The 25217-nt window shown below is 36.8% G+C and overlaps 1 protein-coding gene across 1 annotated transcript in view; it reads left to right on the top strand.

The window, feature by feature from the left end:
* The window catches only part of LOC146162623 (phospholipid-transporting ATPase VD-like), a 72947-nt gene that overhangs the window by 2815 nt on the left and 44915 nt on the right, over positions 1–25217 (top strand). Inside the window, exons 2-3 of the mRNA XM_083384256.1 lie at positions 2130–2261; positions 5209–5330. Coding sequence (XP_083240382.1) covers positions 2130–2261; positions 5209–5330 — 254 coding nt within the window. The remainder of the gene's footprint in view (positions 1–2129; positions 2262–5208; positions 5331–25217) is intronic.

The following is a 25217-nucleotide window of genomic DNA, read 5'->3' as shown; positions in this document are numbered from 1 at the left end:
TAAAACATAGACTAATGTTTAAAAACATTCGCTTGAGACTAATGTTTAAAAACGTAAAGACTAATTTAATTCTTATTGCGGACCCTCTAAAACTGCTGTACGGACCCCAGTTTGGGAACCGCTGGTCTATATGATTTCTGTCACCGGAATGAAAGACAATGTGCAATAATTTCCCGATAAAAGTGTTTTAAACAAGCCTGAAAGTAGAATAATTTTCATGCTGGAACGATTAAATTATCCTGTACCGAATCGTATATAAAAATTTAGAGATATCGGCACGTCTAAAACAAGTAACGTTAGGAAACCTGAGGTTATGGTCCAAAGTGCTTTTTTATTTTTTTTTTTATTAATTTCACGACAATCAGGTGGCAGTCTTACGACTGAAGAAAACCTTTTGTCGCGACACCAGTTACAACGAGTAAAAAACGGTTTTAAGAAACAACACGTAATAACTCAATGTTGGGCACTAGAATGAATACACACCAAAACCTACGCGAAGCTAACAAAAATTCATGTACAGCAGTGGTTCCCAACACGTTTCAAAGACGACTCATTTTGAAAAAAAAAAATTGAGATAGTTGTGCTCGCTTGCTCTCAGTGAGTTTTTAAAATCGTTATTTTGCTTGAGCATATAGAGTCACGCATGTCAGCTTTAACTTTCAGCCGGTTTCGCTGTTTAGTTTTCATATTTTGTGATTATGATTTCCATTTTTGTGAAAAGATACAATATGCCTGAAAAACAAGCGACCCCAAAAAATAATCAGGAGACCCAACATTTGGTCGCGACCCATGCGTTGGGAACCACTGATGTACAGCGTTGAATAAAATGAGAGATTCAGAGCAAATTAAATGAGGATGTCCGAACAAAATGTAATTCAACAAAGTAGTATGAGACAAAGAACACAACGTAATCGGTGACATTACAGAATTATCGACAAACAGAGAACGAATTGCGCTCATCAAAATAGACCTTTTGTCCGATGTATTGCACAAATTTGCAACTGAAATCTTAGTTAAAGTACGTTCAAAGAGATTGCGCGATGACCAAATATAAAGAGATATGGCTTGATTAAAAAAGCAATTTTTTACCAGTTACGCGAATTTTATCTAATTATTTTACCGGAACGCCGTTGACCTACTATCACCACTGTTTTAATATGATTTATTGCAATATACCCAGTGGCGTAGCCAGCCGAAAATTTTTTTGTTTTGGGGAGGCAAAAGGTTGGAATTTTTGGTTTAGCTTTTGCCATTGTATAAACTGCCGTAACGAGCACAAATATCTATGTTAGCAAACCGTTTCGAGCAGCAACTAACTGAGTGTTAACGCAATACTCAAAAAACAGTCAAAGGGAAAAAAACTGTCTAAAACAGTGGTTCTCAAACTTTTGTTAAAAAATTACGCAACGGTCCCCAAGCATTTTTTTAATTGCTTTCGGTCCTTAATAATATACACAAATAAACACAAAATAACACCTTGTTTTTAATTGTATCAATGGGACGGGTGCACTTGCTTCTTTGCTATCAGTTATGTTAACCTCTAATTAACGAATCACTCTATTTGAGTCTAGCAATTACGAACAGTTTTAAAACCGTGCCCACAGTGGCAGCGCAGCAAGCTGTAAAACGTAATTCTTAATAGAACAACACAACACTATGACGTCACAATGGACGTCAAAATGGACAATTTAACTTCAAGCGTGCAATAAAGTTAATGTACAACTTATGAGTTTGGTTTAAAAAAGTAAGTTGCCTGGCAATTTTATTGCACAAAAAATTATCTTCTTTAGGAGAGTCGTGTTGATTTTTTTGTTAGGTGCTTCGCGGTCCCAGAAAATTGTCTCGCGGACCCCAGTTTGAGAACCACTGGTCTAAAAATATTAACTTGTTTGTAACGTAACAATGCATGACAATTGAATTTGTGGCAAGCCTGTGATCGACTGCTGGGGTACTGCTCATAAATGCTAAAAAAAACAAATTATTTAGAGTAAAATATTTATAAATTTTTTGGGGGGGCATGGCCCCTCAGGCCCCCCTGGCTACGCCTATGAATATACCCAACGTTAAGCGACGAAGCTATAAGAAAATTGCGATATTGTGTTGATTGATATTTTTTGCGTATTTTTTAGACGACCAAGTACACTTTGCTCACTTTCATCCCGAAGAACTTGTACGAGCAGTTTCATCGCTGGGCCAACTTCTACTTTTTGGTGCTCATCATTCTCAACTGGGTTCCAGCCATCAACGCTTTCGCAAAGGAGGTAAGGATACGAAAATATCCGCCCAGGGAGTCGTACTACAGTCGTTAGCCATTACATGGACGATTTGTCTAACACCCTAACTATAGCAATTGTTCTTAAACTTTTTTTCACTGTGTACCCCGCATTTATTTGTTTGCTTTGCGAGGACCAGGGACGGCATGAATGTTTTAGAGATGACATCATAAATTAGTGTCAAAATGCAAATAAACTTCAGAAATATGCTGTTCCGTTCCAAAAAATGTGAAACTGAAGTGGAGTCTAATTGCATTCAGTGTACAACGTTTTATTCTTAATTAAACTAAAAAACATTAACTGAACTATAGGGATGTCAGATAGATAGATACGATTTTTTTTGGATACGCAACATCTAGAACACAGTACAAAGTTTACAAAGATAAATATAGTTGTTTGTTCCAGGATGCAGCGAAATACCTTGAGGTGCATCCAGTCAACTGCATCCCGATACTTTTTTCGAAGTTTTGAACAAAATTATATTATCCATCCGGTACCAAATGACGTCATTACTATGCTTAAACAAAATAGGTGGAATTGAAACCTTAAAGGGTTTTTTTTTAAGGGCATTAGGCCAAACTTTGCTTAAGGGAAGTTTAAATACCTCAAGTTGCTGACCTACTTTTTTAAGTGGAAACAGCTGGGTTTCATCTCAATTGGTGCCTGATATACCTATATAAATATCGTCCTAGTATCGGACGAGTACAGATCAGTGTTGTAAACAAGTCATTTTAAAATGACTTAAGTCCCAGTCAAGTTATTGGTAAAATAACTTAAGTCCAAGTCCAGTCTTTTCGAATAAATAACAAGTCAAGTCATAATTAGAGCAAGTCAACTTAAAGTCATGTCCTTGTAAAAATAAAACGTTAAACTATTATAATTTTTAAACTGGTATGATTATGAACTATTACTGAACTAAAAAATTAGGAAAACGGAATACATAGCAAGCAATTTGTTTTTTGTGCAAAAATTTGGACAAATAGCTCAATTTTATCAAAAAAATACCTAAAGAAATGCTTTATTTCAACCCAAGTCATTTGTTCAAACGACTTAAGTCAAGTCAAGTCATTTGTCCGAAAGACTTAAGTCAAGTCAAGTAATTTAAAAACAGTGACTTGAGTGCACTTAAGTCAAGTCATTGACTTAAGTCATTACAACACTGGTACAGATACCACCACTTGTAATCGGGTATCGACTCCGATCATCTATTTTAGGACATCCCTAAATGTGACGTTCGGTAGTAAAGCCAATATGTTATAAATATTACTAGGGAAACTTATAGTCAAGTTCGACTTACCAGATTATTGTGGGGTGGTTTTAAGTAGGAGTTCTATACACAAAAAGTAAGTTTTAAAATTTACAAACAATGAGTCAAAGTAACTGCAATGAGATTACTCAACTATACTTGAACATTTGCGTTTGCGGTGAACGTTCAAAGAAAAGCGTATGGGAATCGAGTTCAAACCCTTAAAATGTCAATATTTACAGTTCGCAGTTGACTGCTGAATGCGGTTGGTCACAGCACGGCAATTATGGCGCTCTTGCTGGCCCTAAAAGAGTCGCCCTCGCCTACTTGCAACCGACGCTATATTTAGTTTGCTGGTCGCGATGAACTTTAGTAACGCCGAAGCACGGCCTTTGTGATGCAAACAAGCGAAAGCGAATCAGCGTCGACTGAACCCGATGAGGAACTGTAGAAAATTCCACCCCTAATACTTCAAATATTAAAACACTAAAACAACGAAAAGCGGCCAACGCCTAAAAGGTGTTAGAAACGTCAACTTCCAGGGTTTCTATAATGATTCTTAAACTAGCCCCAAAACACGACTGGCGACATTGTTTTTCGTTTACGCCAACTACAACAACGAGAGAAAAACTGGTGTGTGTGTCAAATGTAACGAATTATTAGGTGTCAACGGAAAACATGATAAGATAACAAATAAAGCGTAAAAGGTAAGGTGCAAAAGTGGAAAAGCGATATAATTTACGTGAGTGAGAAAGAAAGAGGAAAACGAAAACACGCGTACAAACGATAAAGCTGAGAAACAATAACGCACACACAAATAATAAATAATCGATGCAACACTAGTTGGGTGTAAAAAAATGGTTTGAAGTGTTAAAATAACATCTTTGATGGCATTTTGGAAAAATATTTAAAGCGGCGTAAGTAAATTGGATGTTTTATTTTGGTTTAATTTGACTTTTTTATCACAGGTTTTATTTTAAAGAAAAATGCGTCAAATTCTCTCAATTGTTTTTTGTGGCTTAATCCGAAAAAGGTGTTCGACTAGCGGCCTAGCCTTTTCAACTGTCTTGCTTCTAATTACTCGATAAGAGGATGGTATCCAATCGTTGGCTGGCATAAAAGCCAATCGAGTTTTACCGTTGTTTATTTTGCACATTGTTTCCCGCCCACTTTTCATACAATGCTCACCGCCGTATGCCCTTAATTTGTTCGCATGCAAGAAAGCGGGAAATGTAATCAACACGACTTCAGTAAGTTGTTATCTTGCGCCTCCGCTGAAATTTACCGATTGATATAGTTATTAGGACTTAGGATTCGAGAAACGCGGATAATTTTTTCGACAAATGTTTATAAACGAGGGTACTCGGGGGCAGGGGGGATTATGTTTCAAATTGAATGAACTTCGCTATCATTAGTGAAGTTTTTTAAACTTGAATTCGTCCAATTTAATTTTTGAACCACCGGTTTCATGCCCAACATAGTTGATCATTTAATTTTAAACGTAAACAAAGATTAATAAATATGCTGTTGCTACCAGGCATAGTATATTTGAAACAGGTTCCTCTGGCAATATATATTATTTTCTACCAACGTTTCGGCTTACTATCCGGCAAGCCTTCGTCAGGGACTGACACACAAAGCCAATAAATAAGTAAACAAAGATTGTGACGTCATATTCCTCCTTGTCAGGTGTGCATGATACCGCTCCTGGTGGTGCTCGGAGTGCTCGGATTCAAGGATCTCATTGAGGACGTACAAAGGAGGAAGATGGATGCACAGATCAACTGCCAAACCGTGGACACGTTCTGCCAGTGAGTGCTTTTTAATGGCTCTTTTCTAGGATAGCCTAGTCAGTTTATTTAGAGCACAACGCTGTTATCAGCGGATTGAAGTTTTATTTACAAAAAAGTATGGATTTTATATCAAAGCTCATGTGAAATGAATGTCATTCTCGCAGTGAGTAGGCCATCAGCTTTTCTTTACAAATATGAGGTTCTTTGGAGCAAGTAAAGCAAAAAAACAATTTTACCCGGTTAAAGATTCTAACTACCGTTATTTAATCGGATCAATGTTGTTTCCTGTCATGTTATACGTCATCTACCCGTGCTATTATATATCGGGGCACAACGACCTAAGGCAACATCTGGTAATCTTGTGTTTGGAGACAAGCTGTTTCCTGATCCGTGCTATTGTATTGTTTTATGTATGTGCTTGCCAAACACTTCCCTTTATACGGTTTAAAACAAGCCTTACCTGATAAAGTAAAGTCAAAGTCTTTAAGCACCATATACGTATTGGAGCATAATGGTTGGAGGATGCAGTAAGACTTAATGAGAATAAGCCATACAGAAGTAGGAATCATTTTGAACAATAACTCTTTATTCATTTTAATCGATTTTAACATAAAAACGAATAAAGAGTTATTCGAACCGTTCAACATGATACTTTCGTTTGTACTTTGATATCATTATTATTATTCGTCTAGCTTCGATATTCTTATTATACCTTAGAGGCAGTTTTAGCCTTCGTGATTCTTTTGGATCTCATAAGCAATTTAAGGATAGTTTCGGTAGATATATATATGGTTTTAAAAAGATAAAAAGCATCGACCAGAGGAAACGAAATCTCCTTTGCTGCGAAAAATAATCTGGTTTAAGTCAGCGTTCATCGATTTTCACGCCCGCGATAAACGTTCACATAGTCGTCTCGTCTTTTCATGCTGTTCAATGCGAGGAAGTTGTACGGCAGATCGGGGCGTAATTTGACACCAGCCGATCACACTTCCTCAAATACGGCTGCGATTAGCTGACAGTAACGCCCTTCTGTGGGTAATGCTTGTTGAATTTTGGGTTTCTTTGACCAAGAATGTTGGTCAAAAACAGGGATTTCTGCAGCCCTCTGCACCCCGTATAGTTAGTACCATCAATCATTTTAGCTCTAACCAAAACTTTCCCGCGGTAAAAATCTTTTTTTATATAAAACGTAAATATTTTGTCATACCCCAACTTTCAGTTTGTAATATTTTCATTTTGAACCGTTAAACCAGTGGTCACCAGATTTGTTGCATAAAGAGACGGACAACGGTAAGGATTGAAAATCGTTGTATTGACTTACATATTTGAAAACGAAGGATACGTAAAAACATATGATTCATCAAAATATGTAGTGAGATTTACAGAATTGTTGTTCAGTGAAATATTATTGACCGTAAATTTGGATCATTACAGAAATATGCCGTGTACAGGAAATGTAAATTCGCCGGGCCGGATCTGTTTCGCGGGCCGTAGTTTTGTGTACACCTAATGCAAAGATCTCGAACGCGCGGCTCACTAGTCCAGTGTTTTTTAAACTGGTGAATGGTTCACCCCAGGTTGAATACAATTTTCGCAGGGATAAACCAACCAAAAGGGGTGAAGAAGGGTGAACCGTCAGAAATGGATGATAGCTCCACAGTAAATCGAGTACTGAACTGTTGGAACTGTCGATCGTTTAACTCACTAAGTTATATAAGTGAACTATTATTTTGGTATATAAGTAAACTAGATTTTTATATATACACATAGGTAAACTAGATTTTTTTTTATATATACACATAGGCAAACTAGATTTTTTTTATATATACACATCGGCAAACTAGATTTTTTTATATATACACATAGGTAAACTAGATTGTTGCTTTAAACATAAGCCGTAATACAAATCGCATTTATGCTACAGGAATTGTACTGTATTATACATTACTTTTATTTAGAATTACCCGCAGCAGTCAAATACGCTAATTCCGCTAGGTGGTGGTGCTGGACATAACTAGAAAAAAACTTTACATTTTTATTTTGCTCAAAATTTAACGGCGCCGAGTTTGGAAATGACCATGAAACCTTGCATATGAAGTACGAAGTTATTACAAAGGTTTTCTAAGCTCTGTAAAACAAGGTTCACTTTAACTGAAAGTTTGCCAGCACGTCACATATTGGTGGTGAAATTGGCGCACTCTGAAAAAGCGCTATATTATAAAAAGTTGTAAAATGTGACACTCATTTATAAGCGATGTATAAATGTGGGATGCAGCAAAACAACATTGGTATGGTTGCTTCTCAGCTTGCTTGACAGGTAAGCCTATGCGGCTCAGTCGGTAGAGAGGTGGTCCCTGTCTGACCGAGGTCGTTGGTTCGAGCCTCACCACAGGCTTGCTTTTCTGGTCTTTGCTTTGTCATAGATCCACTGATTTTGCTTTGTTTTAGCGGTATACTATGATGTCTGTACTATATTATTGTTGGTCAGTACAACTTACCAAGGGTTAAATCGTAAAGCTGGGCATAGTTGTATTAATGTTTCAGTGATTTGATATGACACTTTGGAACCCCTTTAAAATGACGTTGCGCTTAGGAGCAGGATGCAGCAAGAAACGATGATCTGGTTATCTATCGAACTGCTTTCCTCAGAGTCTGTAGCTACTTTAATCGATCTTGAGTTCCAACCTCACGACAGACTAGCCGGGTATTGCTTTCATGCAAATACATTATCAATGAACTAAAAAAGTTTAACCTCATTGAGCTCATTGTGATATGTGTGACGCTATCGTTGGTGATTCAGAACACTTCAAGTGCACACACTTTCGTAGGAATGATTTACCATAAGATTATGTTAAAGAAAATAGACGATCACACTTTAGTAGGATCTTGATAACCTGCTGAAGTCAAAACACTTCCTTGTGCGTCGAAGATCATCCGGACAAAAGATAAGCATGGTTTTGTTACAGCAGGGGTTCTTAAACTGGGGTCCATGGACCCCTTAGGGGTACGTGAACTAGTCTCAGGGGGTCCGTAAAAGTCATATCGAAATATCAGTGCATATTTTAGATGTAAAAACACTTTTTCAAAGTAAGGGCTTTAATTAAAAATGAACATTTTTGCAATGAATGCATTTAGACTCCATTTTACTTTTCCATTTTGTGGACCGTAAACTGCAGATTTCTGAAGTCTATTGGTATTGTGGCGTCAATGGATGACGTCATTTTTGAGAATTTCTAGCCAACCTTGGTCCACAGGAAGCAAAAAAAAATATTTTAGGGGTCCGCGGTTAAAAAAGTTTAAGAACCACTGTGTTACAGGGTTTAAATATGAGCGTAGAGTGAAAATGAAGTTTGGTTAAAAGTTTTTTGTGCATTTTTGGTAAGTGCAAGTTCGTATTAAACATCACAGTTAAAACCAAGATTGTGTTTCAAGTAAATACATTTGAATTTTTGCAACTGTTAGTTCTCCTTGGCTAACATCCTTCTAGCCATAAAGCGACTGGTTATACACAGGGATTTGGGCTTATTATTCAACTTGTGCCCACCGACGTTTTGCCAAAGACAGGGCGTTAGTAAGCGATCGGTCTTCAACGTGCACTCGTGCAGGTTGCTTTGCAATAAGAGTTTTTTAATTTAGGTACACAATGCACGGATCTGTAATATAGCTTGATAATGGATTTCAAAGCCTAACAGCAGATCCACATCATCTCGTTTAAAGATGTTTTGCTACGCACATGTTTCTTCTTTAGTTAATGCGGTTTAGAATGATAAGAATTGCGTCGCACCTTTCTAAGGTGATGTTTTGATTTACTTTTCAGTCACATTAACTGATGATGGTACAAGTTCGTATCTAAACGTCTTAATCAAGATAATGTTAATCTACTCGATCTTTTGAGCTTTTAGATTGTTATCGTGCTTCCAAATGTTGTACATTCTCTTATAGAGTAACACGATCTCAGTGATCTTAGCAAGCTTGGAGATAATTCAATTTCAAAGTGATATAGCCTTTTGGTGAATTTGTACCAAACTTTTAATTTGGTGTTCTTGGGCGGCCTACAACTGTCAACGTTTTTCAATCTAACATTTGTTGTACTTCATCACAGTGTTTCTCAGCCTGTGGGTCGCGACCAAAAATTGAGGCACTGTTTGATTTGATCGCTGACTGCTTGTTTCATCTGGATAGATTTGTTAGGATTGGTTCTAAACAAGTTTATCCAAATTACCAAAAAATGTGAAGGCAATACGAATACATGGCAATATTTATTAAATTTGGATTTATTAATGATAGTGACTTATCTCTTCTTTTTTACTATAAATTTAATTAGTGAATTGAATTGCGCCGCCAAAGCTTCGCTATTACTATTACGATTATTATTTAAAACGCCACACAAAAGGTTAAGAAACACATAGTTTTATTATCCACTCTTTAATTGTATTGCAGGACGTAACATTTGAATCTTTGGGATTTCCCCATCCCCTATAAGGCTTTGGAATTTTATAAATGATTGACCAGAAGGCTTGTCATCGTCTCAAAGTGTTTTTTCTTGTTCCGAGGAAAACATTGCAGATGCCCGAGCTAATTTTAAACAAATATTGTATGGGGCAAAATATCACTACATTAATGGCAAACATTGACATCGGCAAACCAAACGGAACTTCAGAATAATTACTTTTGTTGCTTTTTAAATGTTACGAAACAGAGATCTGTGCCATGATATTCAATGAATAGTGAATACTACTTAAGTTTTTTTATACCCTAGCGACTTTGTATATAGCAACTATTCTCGGTTGTATGTAAAAAAATGACGTGATAGATAACTCTGTTTAAGTCTAGCAACTTTGTAGTATAGGTACTACTCAGTTAGATAGTATGTCGTTATTGGCACGTTGTATGCTAAAATTAATATGATTTTTCTCTATATGAGTTACTTGGTGTACTTATAATTTCGACGCGTTACTCGTAAAATGTTTCGTGCTTCTAAAAGTTTTGATGCGCCTGTAAACCGTGACATGAGTACGAGGCCATCCATCTAAAATTTAATGCTTTGTATTGTTAAAATTCCTGCAAAATGTTCAGGACTTTTAATAAAAAATTAGAAATTTCGGACAAACGTTTGAAACCTTTTAATAAATGCGCGAGAAAAGGGCTTATTTTAAATGTTCGTTTTCTGTGTTTAAAGTTCAACATCTTGTAAAATGTAAGTAAGGTCTGTTTCCTAAAGATTTAAAGCTTTGTCAAATGCTCTGGCGTTGTGAAATGATACATATCCGTGTAAATGTGGTCGAAGCAAACTTCGTTTAAGTTGCTTTGTTAAAGCTTTGTCAAATGTTTGTTATCCTTTTAAAACGTAGATTCTCCTATAAAATGTAGGCTACTAGAATACCTTCGTTAAAGTTTAAGGCTTTAAATGTGAAATGTAAGAAATTTTAATGGAAGTAGGGTATCCTCTTAAAATGTATTTGAAGCTTCCCAATTTATAAGGTTGAAGACTTTGTCTGAAGTTTAAGAGATTTGTTCAAAGGTATATTATAGGCCTACCAAACGTGGGCAAACTTGGCCTCGCGAACCGCACATGGCTCTTTAAAATATTTTCTGGATCCTCCATTTGAAGAGTAGTATCCAATAATTTAATGGAAAGGTGTACTACCTATTGTTTAAACAATTTTTTTATCCAAGTTTTTTTTTTTTAATAATAACTTCAATAGATAAAAGCACACGCATTAAACTAGTTTACCCTGTGATGTAGCATTATTTCATTGAAACTGCTTTATAGAACCAAACATAAAACTTAATGAAAAAATAATAATTAAACCTCATTTTATGCGACTTTTTATAGCTCTTAAATTTGAAAACACGGCATGTGTTGCTGACAAGTTTGCCCACCCCATTGTACATACCCTTATAAAGCGTAAGGAGCCTTTGTCATAACCAAAAGCACACCAAGTATCCGCCCAAGGGCAAACATGAGTCTTACATTACCAGAAGCAAATCTACCAGGTGCCAGTTTTCACACAGACGCTTGTACTCTTTCAGACCAGTGCTTCTCAACGAAATTAAACGTCAAAAGTTGGATACGAATCCAATTGGTATTCGAATCTAATAATTCGATATTCTGCGTTGAGCATCCCTCTATAAACAACCATTTATCTGATTGAGATGCAGTTTAGTCCTATAAAGGGCAAACGATTTTTTAATTCTATAATTTTCCTTGAACGCTTCTGAATATGAAGCCTTGCTTCCTCTTTCTCAAGCCTTCCCGCTGTATAAATTGTAACTAGAAGTTAGTTAAAACCGACAAAGGTGTGATAGTTTGTCGTTGAAGAATAATCCTTTGTGAAATAATGATCACTTATAGGTTGTGCTCTCTGTTTTTTATTTTTTTTTATTATTTTCTCGGCTTAAGTGCTTTTCCAAGTTTTTCAAAGGGACCAAAACCCTCGTATTTTATTTTACTGTCGCAAAACTAAAAAAAATGCCTTTTGTTTTATTGTGTTTGAAACAGAGCTGTGCGTAAAATCAAGTGCTGACGCGTTTAACTCACGACGTGACCCAACGCTTGCGTAGCGCTGACGTGACCCAACGTAACCCTTGCATGTTGCTATCTTGCGCTGGGCGTTAAATTTCATCACAAAAGCACGTATTTACAGTAAAGCTACATTATAGTAATTCTAAACCGGTTGTATACTAGCCAGCTCGTTCAGTTGGGCTGAGTACTTTTTTCTGAGCTTATTCAATGTCGATTGGGGCCGATGACGCTACATCTTGTTTGCAAATATGAACTACAACTTGTTTAAAAATATAAACTACAAGTTGTTTCAAAAAGTAAAGTTTATGTAATTTTCTTTATATAAACCTTACTTTAATTCCTGCACACCAAATCCGTTTCGCATAGGATTGATTTGTATTTGTTTCTGTGGTTTCTGACATAACCTATTGTGGAACAATTTAAATTCGATTCTATGTTAAAGTTTGTCGCTCGTAAAAGGATGAGCAACACTGAGCTACAATACAGACAGTTCAATTCAATTGAAAATCTAACCACGCCCTTTTTGTCGTCGAAGTACGAAACTTCAAAACCACGCTATTTGCTGTTGCAAAAAGTCAAGTATTTTCTTTGGTTTACTATTTGCTGGTGGTCGTACAAAAATAAAGCTGTTTGATAACTTGAATTACCAGCCTCATCGCTACTAAATGAAACCTGCGTTTTTATAGCGACAAAGTAAACATTTGTAATACAGCGTTAATAAGGAAAAACAGGTTTCAAACTGTTGAAATAATATTTACCAAGTGTCTTGCCCTATCCTGGGCTTTTACGTGGATTTAGAAAGCTGAGGTGGTCAAGCTTATCGGTCAGTAATTGGTCTGATAAACGTTTTACAGATGTGCAGTGTTGTGACAAAGTTTTTGAATGTTTGTATGTATTTAACTGTCCTTAAAATGATTTGCGTAATAAACTGCCTTCGAAAATATTTCTGAAAGTCGTTTAAAACGCTTAGAATTTATATTTATATGCAGCTTAAGTTGTATGATTTGAAAGTGCCTTTGTAGTTTTTTTGAAACTATTTGTTATTGCGTTGTCGATAGCTTTGTATTATTTTGTTAAGTTATCTTTAAAACATATCGACTAGTTTAGTTTAAGATCTTTGAAAACCTACATATTTTTTTTAATTTTAAATATCTTTGAGCCTTATTTGTTGCAAACCATGTTGAACGACATTATTTGGCGTTTTGTAGCAGCGTACGTCTTTACAAGTGGTAACGAGTTTTGTAAAACCATCAGAAAAAAATAGAAGCCAAGCAGATCCTTTGTTCAACTTGGAAACTTGTTGTTTTTTTCTTGCGGAAAGCTTTAAATCTGGTTGTTTTATTCTGTGAAACGAATTTTCAGTCAGTAAATGTTTAGAGTTGTCCAGCGTAACGGAAATTCGCTGCGAGATATCCAGATCCTTGTGTTGCAGGTCGTTTTTATACCTCTAAAAAATTTATGTATAGTTGGTAATATTCCACCTAATGACTTGCTCACTTTGGAAGTTAACTGGACACTTGGTCAAACTCGATGGAAACTTTGGTCGTGCTTAGTCCAACAAAAACATCCAGCCTTTTAGAAAATCTCTGCGTCCTTCATGCTTGATTTGTACGTTAAGCGATACGCTTTGCCGCTGTGAAGATTGTGTTGACACCACGGTTTTCTATTTCCATCTACCACTCCTTGCTATCGATGGAATATTAACGCGGTTTTGAAACCCTGATGTTCCATTTTACAGTTGATTTTATATTGCCAAATAGAAATAAAAAAATGCGAATTGAATCAACTGTAATTGCCGGTAACGTAATTTTTTCTCGTAGTTTTGAATGTGTTGGATTAATCGTGAAATGTTGGGTTTCTAGAAAAATATTCCTAATTTCAAATATATTGATCAGTGAGTAAAGCAAGTATGAAAAGGCCTGGACTTGTTTGTCATTGAAAACACGGCGAATAAAATTAAAACCAGGATTTAACCACGCTGGAATTCCAATTATAAAAGTGAAAGATTTTGAATGTAGAAAGCAACATTATCCTCTAGGTTTGCGTTTTCATTGCTGAGAAATTCCTGATTTTATTTGTCATCCACACAGTTTCTCCCAACCTTTTATGGGGCATTCGTCGCAAATTAGTTGGGAATCTGCGGTGAACATGTTGCACCAGTCCCGCTTAAAATAACTATTAAACTCCACATCTGTTTGAACTTGGTGTACCACACTTCGCTGATGCAACGAACAAACAAATTAAATTTAACACGTTGAGCCCGGCCAGTGAAACCACCTTCGTGTTTACCCAAGCGTCAATGGTGTGTTCAGTTGACTGACTGATAAGACATACAACAACCTCGGAAATCACCTAGAAGCAGACACTTCCCAAAAACACACACATTACGTTGACGATGAAGCTTCGAACTGTAATGTTAGTTGGGTACACTATGTACGGATCTGTGAAGATGATACAAGCTCGTTTTGAAACACCTTACTCAAGATGATGTCGATCTACTCGACCCTTTTGGCTTTGCAATTTCATTATCAAGCTGTAATAATATTGCCACCATGAAACAAGTAAAAATCAATGATCTAAAGCACCAATACGTGTTTTATGTTGAGAAATATATATTCGTCTAATGGACATTGTTACTTTAAACTAATTTGAATTCCAGGTCATTAGTTTTAAAACTTGTTTATATTGCTTTTCTTCAAAAGTTCCTAAACGTTAGACAATGAAAATGACAAGATATTCATTTTAATGGTTGCGTGGTCCATCAACAGCACTGAAACAGTAAGGGGTTTTATTATACACCACGACGACCTTTTTAATTTCCTTGAGGCTTTAGGTACCTCCTTAATTTAAGACCCGCGCCACTAGTGAAGGTTTGCAATCTTGCTTGATAGCCGAATTTATTAAATAAACTTTAATAACTATGTGGAATTGATGCCGTTTTGTATTGTACCAGTTAGTGTTTTGTCGATATTAAAAGTGACATCACGTGTTTCGGCGTCATAATATATGGGATGCAGCATATTACGTAAGGAATGGTCTCACATTGATGGTGACTGAAAAGCCGACAGCAAACATTATCTTTGAAAAGTTAAAAATATTTTCGTTGATTTGCGAAAAGCTTTCGCGCAACCGTGCCTCTTCATGTCAAAGTAGAAATGAGAATTGATACAATTTGTCTTTATATAGTGCCACCCAATTAGCCTATTTAGAATAAACAAATGCGGCCATTTACAAAAAAACTTTCATTGTTTTGCCTCCAAACTTCATAAAGAGGTTGTCTCTTCTTAAAATAACGAGCCATTAAGTTTAACCGCGAAGGAAATGCGGAAACAAAAGCAGAGGAATGCGAAACTGACCGAAATTAAGAGCACAGATTCCAGCCTGCTTACTCAACTATAACGAGGGCCGGGCCTCCGTTGTTACAGTGGACCGAACCTTGAGTTTAAAAAAGCTTAAAGTTCAGCTGTTTTTTTTATTTGGCCTGCTAGTCTTTCTCCCTCGCTCAATCGCTTTAGCGGCGGCAAAGCAATCATTGATTTGGTAGGTAAACAACCAAAGAGTAGCGCGATTGCAACGTTGCCACACGACATGTTTGCCGCATTTCTTTGTTTAAACGGTGGCCATTTCGTTTGTGCCTCAGCAGGGCAGTTTTTGTGTCAGGCGCCTATGTTGCACAGCCGCAAATTTTTCGGTTGTGTTGTACTTTTTTCAACTTGAACGACTGAACAACCCTTAAAGTTGGCTTTCGCTTATTAAATCTATATTAGATGTACTCTTGTGGATAAACACGTTTCAGTATAACCCTAGCTGACCAATATTTGTTTTGAGTACGGCTACTGAAAGCCGGATGAGAATAAGTTGAAATTTGTTGTGTTTATCTGTTATTGATTTATTTAGTATTTTCAAAGCCAACACGGCACTAGTTAATATGCCGGCCTGAGTTTAATAAATTTACCAATGTGCGTTGTATTTATTTGTTGTTGTTATGTTGCGTTTTTGTCATTTGAGTCGATAAATACACAGTAATAAGCTATGAAGCTATGGTGGTTTGTATAAAAGCGAACAACCGAAACGACCATTTGATGCATCAATAAATTTGGTAAGCGGTTTAAGGCTGATTTGTACGACTATACTTACTTGAGCCGCGTTTTGTTTTCATTATTTTTTTTGTGTTGATAACAGGGACAGCTCACATTAAAAGCCACACAACGTCAATAAGTCATCCATCATGAGGTATCTGCTGTTCGGGGTGACTTGACATTGCGAAATAATCTGTTGCCAGGAAAGCTTGGTCAAACCTAGGTAGTTAACGCTATAAACATGAAATTTCTAATAGCACTTAACATTGCAAAACTAGGCATGGCGGTACGCAATAAAATCTTATCAATATCCGCCTAGTAAGGCGTGCTATAAACTTTGTAAAACAAGTATATGGTTGCTGTAAACTGACAACTTATTGACAGATTCAAAATTGAGGAAATAGCAAACGTTTGTTAAATTTAACAGTAGGGTGTATCTTTATAGAATCCAAAACCATCGGCAGCAGGTTTTAGACAGTCGATCACTGCTCCGCTGACGCGTATATTAACAAGTAAAACTCATAGTTAAAAAAATGAGTAAAAACAGGATCAGACGTTTTGTTTAAAGGAAAATATATTTCGCCAAGTGGCATATGAATCTTCATTCGAATTAAGGAACTGATGATGCCACTTGGTGAAATATATTTTCCTTTAAACAAAACGTCTGATCCTGTTTTTACTCATGTTTTTAACTATGAGTTTTATTTGTTAAATTTATTTTGGTGTTTATAAAAACTGCCTTAAACCTAAAAAAACAAAATAAAAAACACGCGTTTATGAGCCTCTGAAATGTATCTGCAAAAACGGTTGAGAATGGGAAAACACTCAAAACGCTTGCGTATAATTGATCAGTTTTAGGATTTTGTGATACTGCCTTTAATCAATTTGCACCAAAGAACAGGTTTGCAGCTGTGCTACTATTGGTTCTTTTTGTCGGTAGGGCGACTGACCCGGTAAGGCCGAGGTCGTGAGTTCGAATCTCACCACAGCAGGTTTTTCGAGTTATGTGCTTGTATCGAAATCTTTCGAAGGTTGCCTCATTTCATTAAGGCTTTTCAAAGCCCCTCGTTTAGTACAGTGGTTCTCAATCTGGGTTTGGGGTTCGGCGAGAAGGTTTAAAATGTTCCGCAATATATCTCTTACTTTATAGTCTGATAATATTTTGTGTTGAAGGTTGGAAATATGTTTTGTTGAAGTTTATTTGCCATAATTAATCTTTCGACAGCTTATGTCTAGTAAGTATAGTTAGTATGAATACCGAACCTGGTGTTATTGTAATTATTGTACGAAGAAATTTCAATGTTCGCCCAGTTTCTTATTATAAGATATAGAATTCTATTTAAAAAAGGGACTGACGATGCCAGTCTAGGCGAAATATAAATTCTTTTGAAAATTTCTGATCTTGGTTTTATCCAAGTTTTAAAAAACTTCGAGTTATTTCATTATCTTTTACAAGTGAGTTAATGGCCAATTAAATATCCAATGCTGCCATTTGAACGAAATTTACAAGATCGTTAAATAATTCCAGCAATTTGTGCGTCGTATTGGCGATCGCTCAATTTGTGCACTGATTTTCCCACCCATACATCATCCAGTTAACAACGGCCGACATATGCGGGTCGTTCATTATTCATGAGCAACCTTTGAACCCTTCCACGCATGGCGTTTAGCCCATTAGCAGGTTTACGCGCTTGGGTGAGCATTTTTGTTTGGAAAAAGGCCCTGTGGTTGATCTGAGGGGATCTTTAGTCTGGAATCCAAAGATTGTTTGCGACCACAAAGCATTGTCGGAGTCGGAGTAGCGTCGAACTTTTTCGATTGTGTATTTCCAGGGCGGTTTCTTTCTTTGGCGTCTAGACTCCTGCCATTGTGTGCCTTTAAATCGCGATTCAAGTTTAAGACGGCTTGCCGCAAAGCAATACTTGACTGTTGTTTATCCACACTTGCCGTTGTTCGTTGGCCATGGCCAGCTCGTTTAGCGCCGGTATGTTTTGAGAGCCACTGAGCAGCTGAAAAAGTTAGATCGATTAGCAAGCGGAAGCGTTTTGGTAAGATGACCGCAGTATATTATTGAATTACTTGATTCATACCATATTTTAAAGTTTTTTGTAGGCTAGTATAGCTGTTTCCCAATTGAGTCCCTGAAGCAGTTTTCGTAAGTCTGCGAATGAAAAGTATATGGTCCTAAACCCAATAGGTAAATGGAATGATGCTACGTAGAGGTAGACCCATTATAATTATCTTCGCTGTATACCAATTAATCTTATACTTTTTTTTGACCTCGTTCTTTATGCTATGGCGTGAGTGCGAATCCGTATAAGATGCAAGTGGTCCGCAAAGTATGTGTTGTTTAGTTGCAACGAATAACCTAGCTTGCATAATGCGCTACTGAATTGTGGGTTCATCTTTTGTTAAAATCGTGTCCATAAGATTTTATTTGCTTTGGGAACCTTTTATCAGTTAAAATAACTTGGTGGGCCTAGATATCGAAACATATAGGCTTTAAAATGCGCGTCGATATTCCCAAAGTGTGGAGATTTGCAGGTGACGCTATATAGCCGTGAATCGAGGGTGGTGGCGACTTTTTCTGTTATGTATCCCGCGCTTAAATATACACGAATTAATGCGATATTCCTAAAAGAAAAGTCGGGTTTTTCGAACCTCGTTGGGTACCCTATCACTACCAGGCTAGTAACGTCGCCATCAAAAACTATTACATTGTGTGCGTTTTCGGATAAAAATGCTGTTCAGAAGGCAAACGCTATTTTGGTAATTTAGCAAGCAGTTTGTTTAACCGGTGTCCATTCTAAAGTACTGGCACCATTTTGTTTTCAAGGCAAGTTTACTCTCTGATAACACTTATAATATTTTAGAACGTGCTGTAAAAACGCTTTTCACTTATAAGGCTGTTTATAAAAAAATACGAGGAAATTGAGACCATGCACGCAAACTTTCGATTTTTGATATCCGATATTTTTGACAAAATAATCGTCCTTCTATCCGATACCAAATGATGTCATCACCAGGCCAGGATTTTTGTTTAGGGGCAATGAGCATTTCAAGGATGACGTCTCAAACTTACATTATAACTTTACGTCGTGAAAAAAAACTAAATATTTAGAAACATGCAAAGGTAAGGTTTCCATACTATTGAGCCGAAACTGGCTTTAAATTTAGGAAGCTAAGTTATCTCTGTCTATCGGTGTTATTTTTCTAAAAAAAAAACATTTCAACCTCACACCTTAAGAAGTTAATTGTTTAATCCTGAAAGTGTTAATCAGCACATTTTATATACTTTCTTGTCTGAGTCTAAATCAGTCAATTAAAAGTTCTAGTTATTAATAGAGAAATATATTTCGCCAATCCGGCATTATCAGTGTGGGAAAAAACAAACACAAAATAATGCAAACACGTAAACTAGGTGGTAGAAATTAAAAGTCATGGGAAAATAATAATAGAACCAAGAGCAACGAACTACGCGACTATATACATATTCAGTGTGTCATCTCATTTTGTCCGCAAATGGTTCAATTCGGTAGGTTGTTTTCGTTAGTTGTAGTGTTTATTCGTAAGGCTTTAATGTTTATAATGCTAATTTCCTGAACGTATTCGTTTCCTTTACGATGGCAATTTTCTGTTTATGCCCTGGCACGTTTATGTTTTCAGTTTTCACATTTTAGAGGAGTGTGTGTTGTGTTATCACAGTGGTTCTCTACCACCGTACCCTGGAATACCAGTTATAGTCTCCATTTCTTATGGGAGCCCACAGATATTTGAGAATCTTTAAAAATCTGATTTTTGCTCAATTCTTACAACTTTTTTTGTAAATATTACAGTGGAATAAGTCCAATTATAACCAATTATAGTTGTTCCAGTTTAGTTTATGTTGACACTCTGGTAAATAGCCTAGAGAAAAATCTTGTAGGGGTTCCGCAATCTGATTGTTATTTCTGAGGGGTGCCGCTGGCCATGAAAGGTTGAGAAACACTGTGTTATTAAATCAATTTTGGCAAGGCGATATTTAGTTCCAGTAAGGCTTACTCGTGCGGCAAACAAAATAAGACTGTTGTTTTAGTCAAATTGGAAGCAATTGTGTTTGGAATTGGGATACGGAAGAGTAAAAGCTTTGGTATTTGTCAGTTGATGTCCAATATGTTTTACAGAGTTTTTTTTTTATATTTACCCGTTTGATAAAGTGACAAGCGGCAAAGCTATGTTTTTGCATAAGATAACATATTTCTTTAATAACATCTGACATTTTTGGACAAATAACTTTGATGTTTATCCCACATGGCTAATTTGTGTATGAATTAGGTTTACCAAGCGAACGTCACATTAGGTCACATATTTGTGCAAGAAGGTAAAAATAGTTGCATAAAGAAAATTTAAAATGCGATAATTTGACATTTGCACGATAGGAATTTGCTGTTCTTTTAAAAAAAAGTACTCGCAAATCGAAGATATGTCACAGAAACAAATGTTAATTGTGACTGTATGTTATATTTGGCGAATTTTCATACCATGCTGTGTGTTTTCATTTTGTTGTTGTTATGGAAGGTATGCCGTTGACTGTATGTTAACGTTTTAGCTCAACTAGTTTATATTACTCATTAGACTCTGAGAAATGACGTTGGCTTTGTTGTTGATAGTGTTTTTAAACTCTAGATCAGTGGTTCTTAACATTTTTTCTTGCTGCACCCCTTTCGAATCACCAACCAATTCTTGCGCCACCTTCTAGAATTACTTAAATAACAAAACCATTGCAATTTTATTTTTATGCAAGTACCGGATAAAACAGTAACACAATACTAAAACGTAAGTTAGTTTTTTGCATTTACTGGAGTAAGGAAATAGTTATACGAATACGTTTTCTGTGTCTGATTCAGCATCCCTTTAAAACAGTTCAGCACCCCTGGTTATGAAACCCAGCCCTAGATGCACAATCCGAAATCTATCGTTTCTGTTTTAGGGTGAGTTTAATTTGTCAAAAATGTAATATTTCCATACGCTGAATTGCAAAGGTTTTTGCAAAAGTATACTAGCTATATATGTAAAAAAAGTTGCAATACTTTTTTCAGTTACACTAAGATTGAGCACGAAAAAATATTTTAAAATCCGCTCAGTAAAAAACAAATATTTTGCTGTAAGATTTTAAGCGAACTTTCATGTTTAACACTTGAAAAATTTATCGTTATTTACCCAGGCCATAATATAAGCTAGGAAATTCGACCGAAACTTGGATTTAGGACACCTTTTACTGCGATTTGTACCTATCGTAGTTTTCCTTGTTCAAGCAAACTCTACCTTGCTCTCGTATTACTTTTATTGAGCCTATAAATTTTGTTACTTTTCACGTAGGGCGTGTCTATACGGGCCAAATTTGTTTGCTGGCCAATAACTCAGTTGGGCTTTAATGTTGTTTTCCTCATGTTCGACTTCAGCAGTATTGAGTTGATGGGTGAACGGCAAATATCCACCCCACGATTTCACAAACTGTTGGTCTAAAGTCTAGACCAGTGGTTCTCAACCAGTGGACCATGGCTCACTGGTGGGCCATAAGAACATTGAGGTGGGCCACAGACCAATTTAAAAAAGCTAGATTTAGTTTCATTTGTGTCATTATAGTTAATTTTACAGGAATAATGGCTTGGGGAGGAATTAAAAAGGAATGTCAATTTATTGTTCAGCCGCAAGTATCTCACTAATGCACGGTTGAATAAATAATCTGTTTTGAAATATGTACTGCTGTGTTTTGTTCTAAACCTATTTTAAAGTTTTTTTGTTTCATAAAAATTCTATTGGGCCACAGAATTTTTTTGCAACATAAATGGGCCACGAAAGAAAATAGGTTGAGAACCATTGGTCTAGACCTTGCTGTTGGTAGCACAACTAATTTTAGGGTCACAAGTATATCTACAGTCATTCTACACTAGTGTTTTTATCTACATAAATTGTACGTTTCTATTATTACTGTATTTTATGGAAGAGGGTTAATCTTTGTTGAATGCGAAACCATTGGCAGCAGGTGCTTGTCGATCACTGTTCCGCTAAGGTTTTGGCGAAAATATATGTTCCTTTGACAAAAGTCTGACCATGTGTTTCACTAGGGTTTTTAAGTTTTGAGTTTAGTGGTTTTTTCACTTTGTCTGCAAATGGAAAACGCATTCACAAGACAAATCTCGGGGCTCTTTCAATTTTGTCCGTAAAAAAGCCCAAAAAACACAATATAAAAAGGTACCGTCTACAAATTATGCTTTACGCACAATATTTGGGTTAGGGTTAGCGTTTAGATGTAGGTGTAAGAATAATAATAATACTTGACAACACAAATAATGTGCGTTGCGGTAGGATTTTAATGATCATAATTTGTAGACGGTTCGTTTTTTTATTTTTTTCTACGCATCAAAACGTAAGAGCCCCCAAATCTCAAACGACTTGCAATTGTGTGCAGAAGCTTACAATGAGAAATGCTCTGCTCGTAACTGAAACATAACAATCGCGGAAAGATTTAATAAATTAACTGAGTTTGCAGAATTTGTTTGAGAAGCCCTGAGCAAACACATGGTGGAATTTTTTCCGTACAGTGTTGTTTGTATACGGGATAGCCGATACTGTACACCGCTCAGTTAACAGACAGGCCGGATCAATACACCTGCTACTTCTTTTAGCATAATGTATAGAATACAAATATTTTCTACATCTGATAAACTATATTCTGTTGCAAAGAAATTTTGTGTTTTGTTCCGTCATTCTTTTCAAAAGAGTGTTGCGTCACCAAAAACAAGTTTGTTTCTGAAATCTTTCATGTGTCTTTCCGAAATAGTTTCTTAGGGTCGCACGCCTGTGAAGCGAAACTGAATGTGACTTAAACTGACTGCTGTGTAAACTGACTGTGATGTGACCTGTGACGCGACACAAGGACGACTGTGACGTAACACACGGACGCTCGCGACGCCGCCGTCGCTGCCAGAAGAGCGCGCCATGGATCGGATCCGGGACTTTTTCGGGCGCCGCCAAAAACGTGTCCCGAACCGACGTTTCGTATTCCAGGGGCAACGGGGTCTTTCCCCAGTGAACCGGGTCAGCCCTAACGGCTCCCGATACGCAGAGTGCGTCGATAAATGGGAGCGTTTTGGCCCCGGGTACGCCGATAACCGAGTTCGGACTACAAAGTATACGATCCTGTCCTTTCTGCCCAAGAACCTCTTTGAGCAATTTCACCGCCTCGCCAACTTCTACTTTCTTTTCATCGTCGGACTCAACTTCGTGCCTCAGGTCGAGGCCATAGCGCCCGAGGTCAGCGTCCTACCGCTCCTGATAGTCCTGGTCATGCAGGGACTTAAGGACGCGGTGGAAGACGTGAGCAGATACCGATCCGACAAGAAGATCAATAACGCGGCCGCCCGCCGCCACAACTGGTGGGTATACGTGGAGTTGGTTTGTACAAAACGCGCTTTATAATCAGAAAATCTGTTTGAATAAGAATCTGAGCAGAACTGACGATGCTATTTGCGTAACTATATAGAATTCTGCTCTTGATGAATAAAGCTGTTTTAGATCTTTTTTTTAAAACCTTTGTGGTTTTGCTTGAATAATCAGGAAAGCGTGAGTGAAAACGCTTGTAGTCGACGCGACCCGGTATGATACCAAATGACGTCATTACTGTACTAAACATAAAATTAGATGAAAGTGACAAAATGTATTTTTTACAGGTTATTAGGTCAAACGTTAAGAAGTTTAGCTATACGTTTACTATTTTTTGATAAATTTATCTTTTAAGGTAAAATGTCTGCGGTTGATCGCAAATTAAGGATAAAGTTGCTATAAGCCTATATTTTGTTATTAGATCGGCACCGACAACAGCCTAGTATCGATAGGACCGATACTATTATGGTCACTAAAAATTGGCCACTATATATTTTTAGGACAAGAATTATAACCCGACACGCCGGCGCCTTAAGCGGTGTGTATATGAAATCGATTTGTAAAAATCGCTCCTCCAAAATATAGCTTGAAGCGATGGATATTGGTAAGTATGGGTTTTTAAGCTGGGTTATATTGTTCGTATACGAAAGTATTTAATAAGATCGGTCGACATACCACCAGACAAGAGGATTAACGCCACCGCCATTTGGCAAAAGCGTTGAATTACCAATATTCATTGGGAAATTGTATCTTTGTAAAAAAATAATAATTGTATATGGAGCTTTACGAAATTATTATATATGGAGCTTTACGAAATTATCGACATACTAACTCCTGTCTTTCCGACAAGACAATCTGTAGCGCGTAGCGGGCAAACAGTTAATCAAATCCAATAGCTCATATTTGTGAAAATAGTATTTATGTGTTTTACATTCAATTAAAAATAAATGCAAATTTTAAGAGCTACGGTGTTTATAGTCTTACATTCGAGACAAATATTCAGCTGAAACCAGTCGCTACAAGCGGTGACCATGCGAATTTTCATCCTTATCTTAGCAGGGTAATTTAAACAACTATTAGGTCATAAATAGTTGTATGTTACGTAAGCTTGGCCTTTTATTGCTTTAGGAATTATTCTATATTGGCCTGGTCAATATTGGCAGGAGTTTCCGAAACCTGGTTCTATCCATAGGCTATCACAGTTTATTCTCGGTTCCTGGTTTGCAAAGCAAACAGTTGTTAACAGATAGAATACAGACAGACGAAAAGAAACTGTACTATGTTTTGTAAGATTTTGGATGCGGTCTGATATACGTGCATTACGTGGTGCAGCTATTTTGGCGCCTGAGTTTTACATATGTTTGATTATTTAACGTAAAAATCAATTTCTATTTTTACAATATAGTTTTAACGCAACACATTACACGCGGCCAATCGACTATTTTTTATTTACCGCAAGATGGCGCGCGTGAGTAATTGTTACTGAAACGAATCGAAATCGGACGACTTAACACAATGTCGAATAAATCAGACGTCACAGCTTCCGGTTTGGGGCAAGTCATCTCGATTCGTCACAGGGTAACTGTTTAACGCCACTTTCCGTTGTTGGACCATTAGCTGAAAAGTCAGTAAGGCTAAAAGAAAACAGTATTTTACGGTCGTACAATTTTTTAAAAGCGTTATGATACAGCATTTGTTAGCCAGAATTTTCCGTTTAATTGGTAAGTGGTTTGTATATTAGTAAATAGGGCTGTGTACTCCGTAGCCTATACGCCCTAAACGCCCGCGTTTTTTTACGATTTTCACCTGCGACCCGTCAAATCGCACCGTGCGAAAATCGGCTGTCACGTGCGCCGTGCGTCCTAAAACAACAAA

This window comes from Ascidiella aspersa, chromosome 3 (genome assembly GCF_963924565.1).
Source record: "Ascidiella aspersa chromosome 3, kaAscAspe10.2, whole genome shotgun sequence".
In the NCBI taxonomy this organism is placed as follows: domain Eukaryota; kingdom Metazoa; phylum Chordata; class Ascidiacea; order Phlebobranchia; family Ascidiidae; genus Ascidiella; species Ascidiella aspersa.
This window is presented reverse-complemented; position numbering and strand designations above follow the sequence as displayed.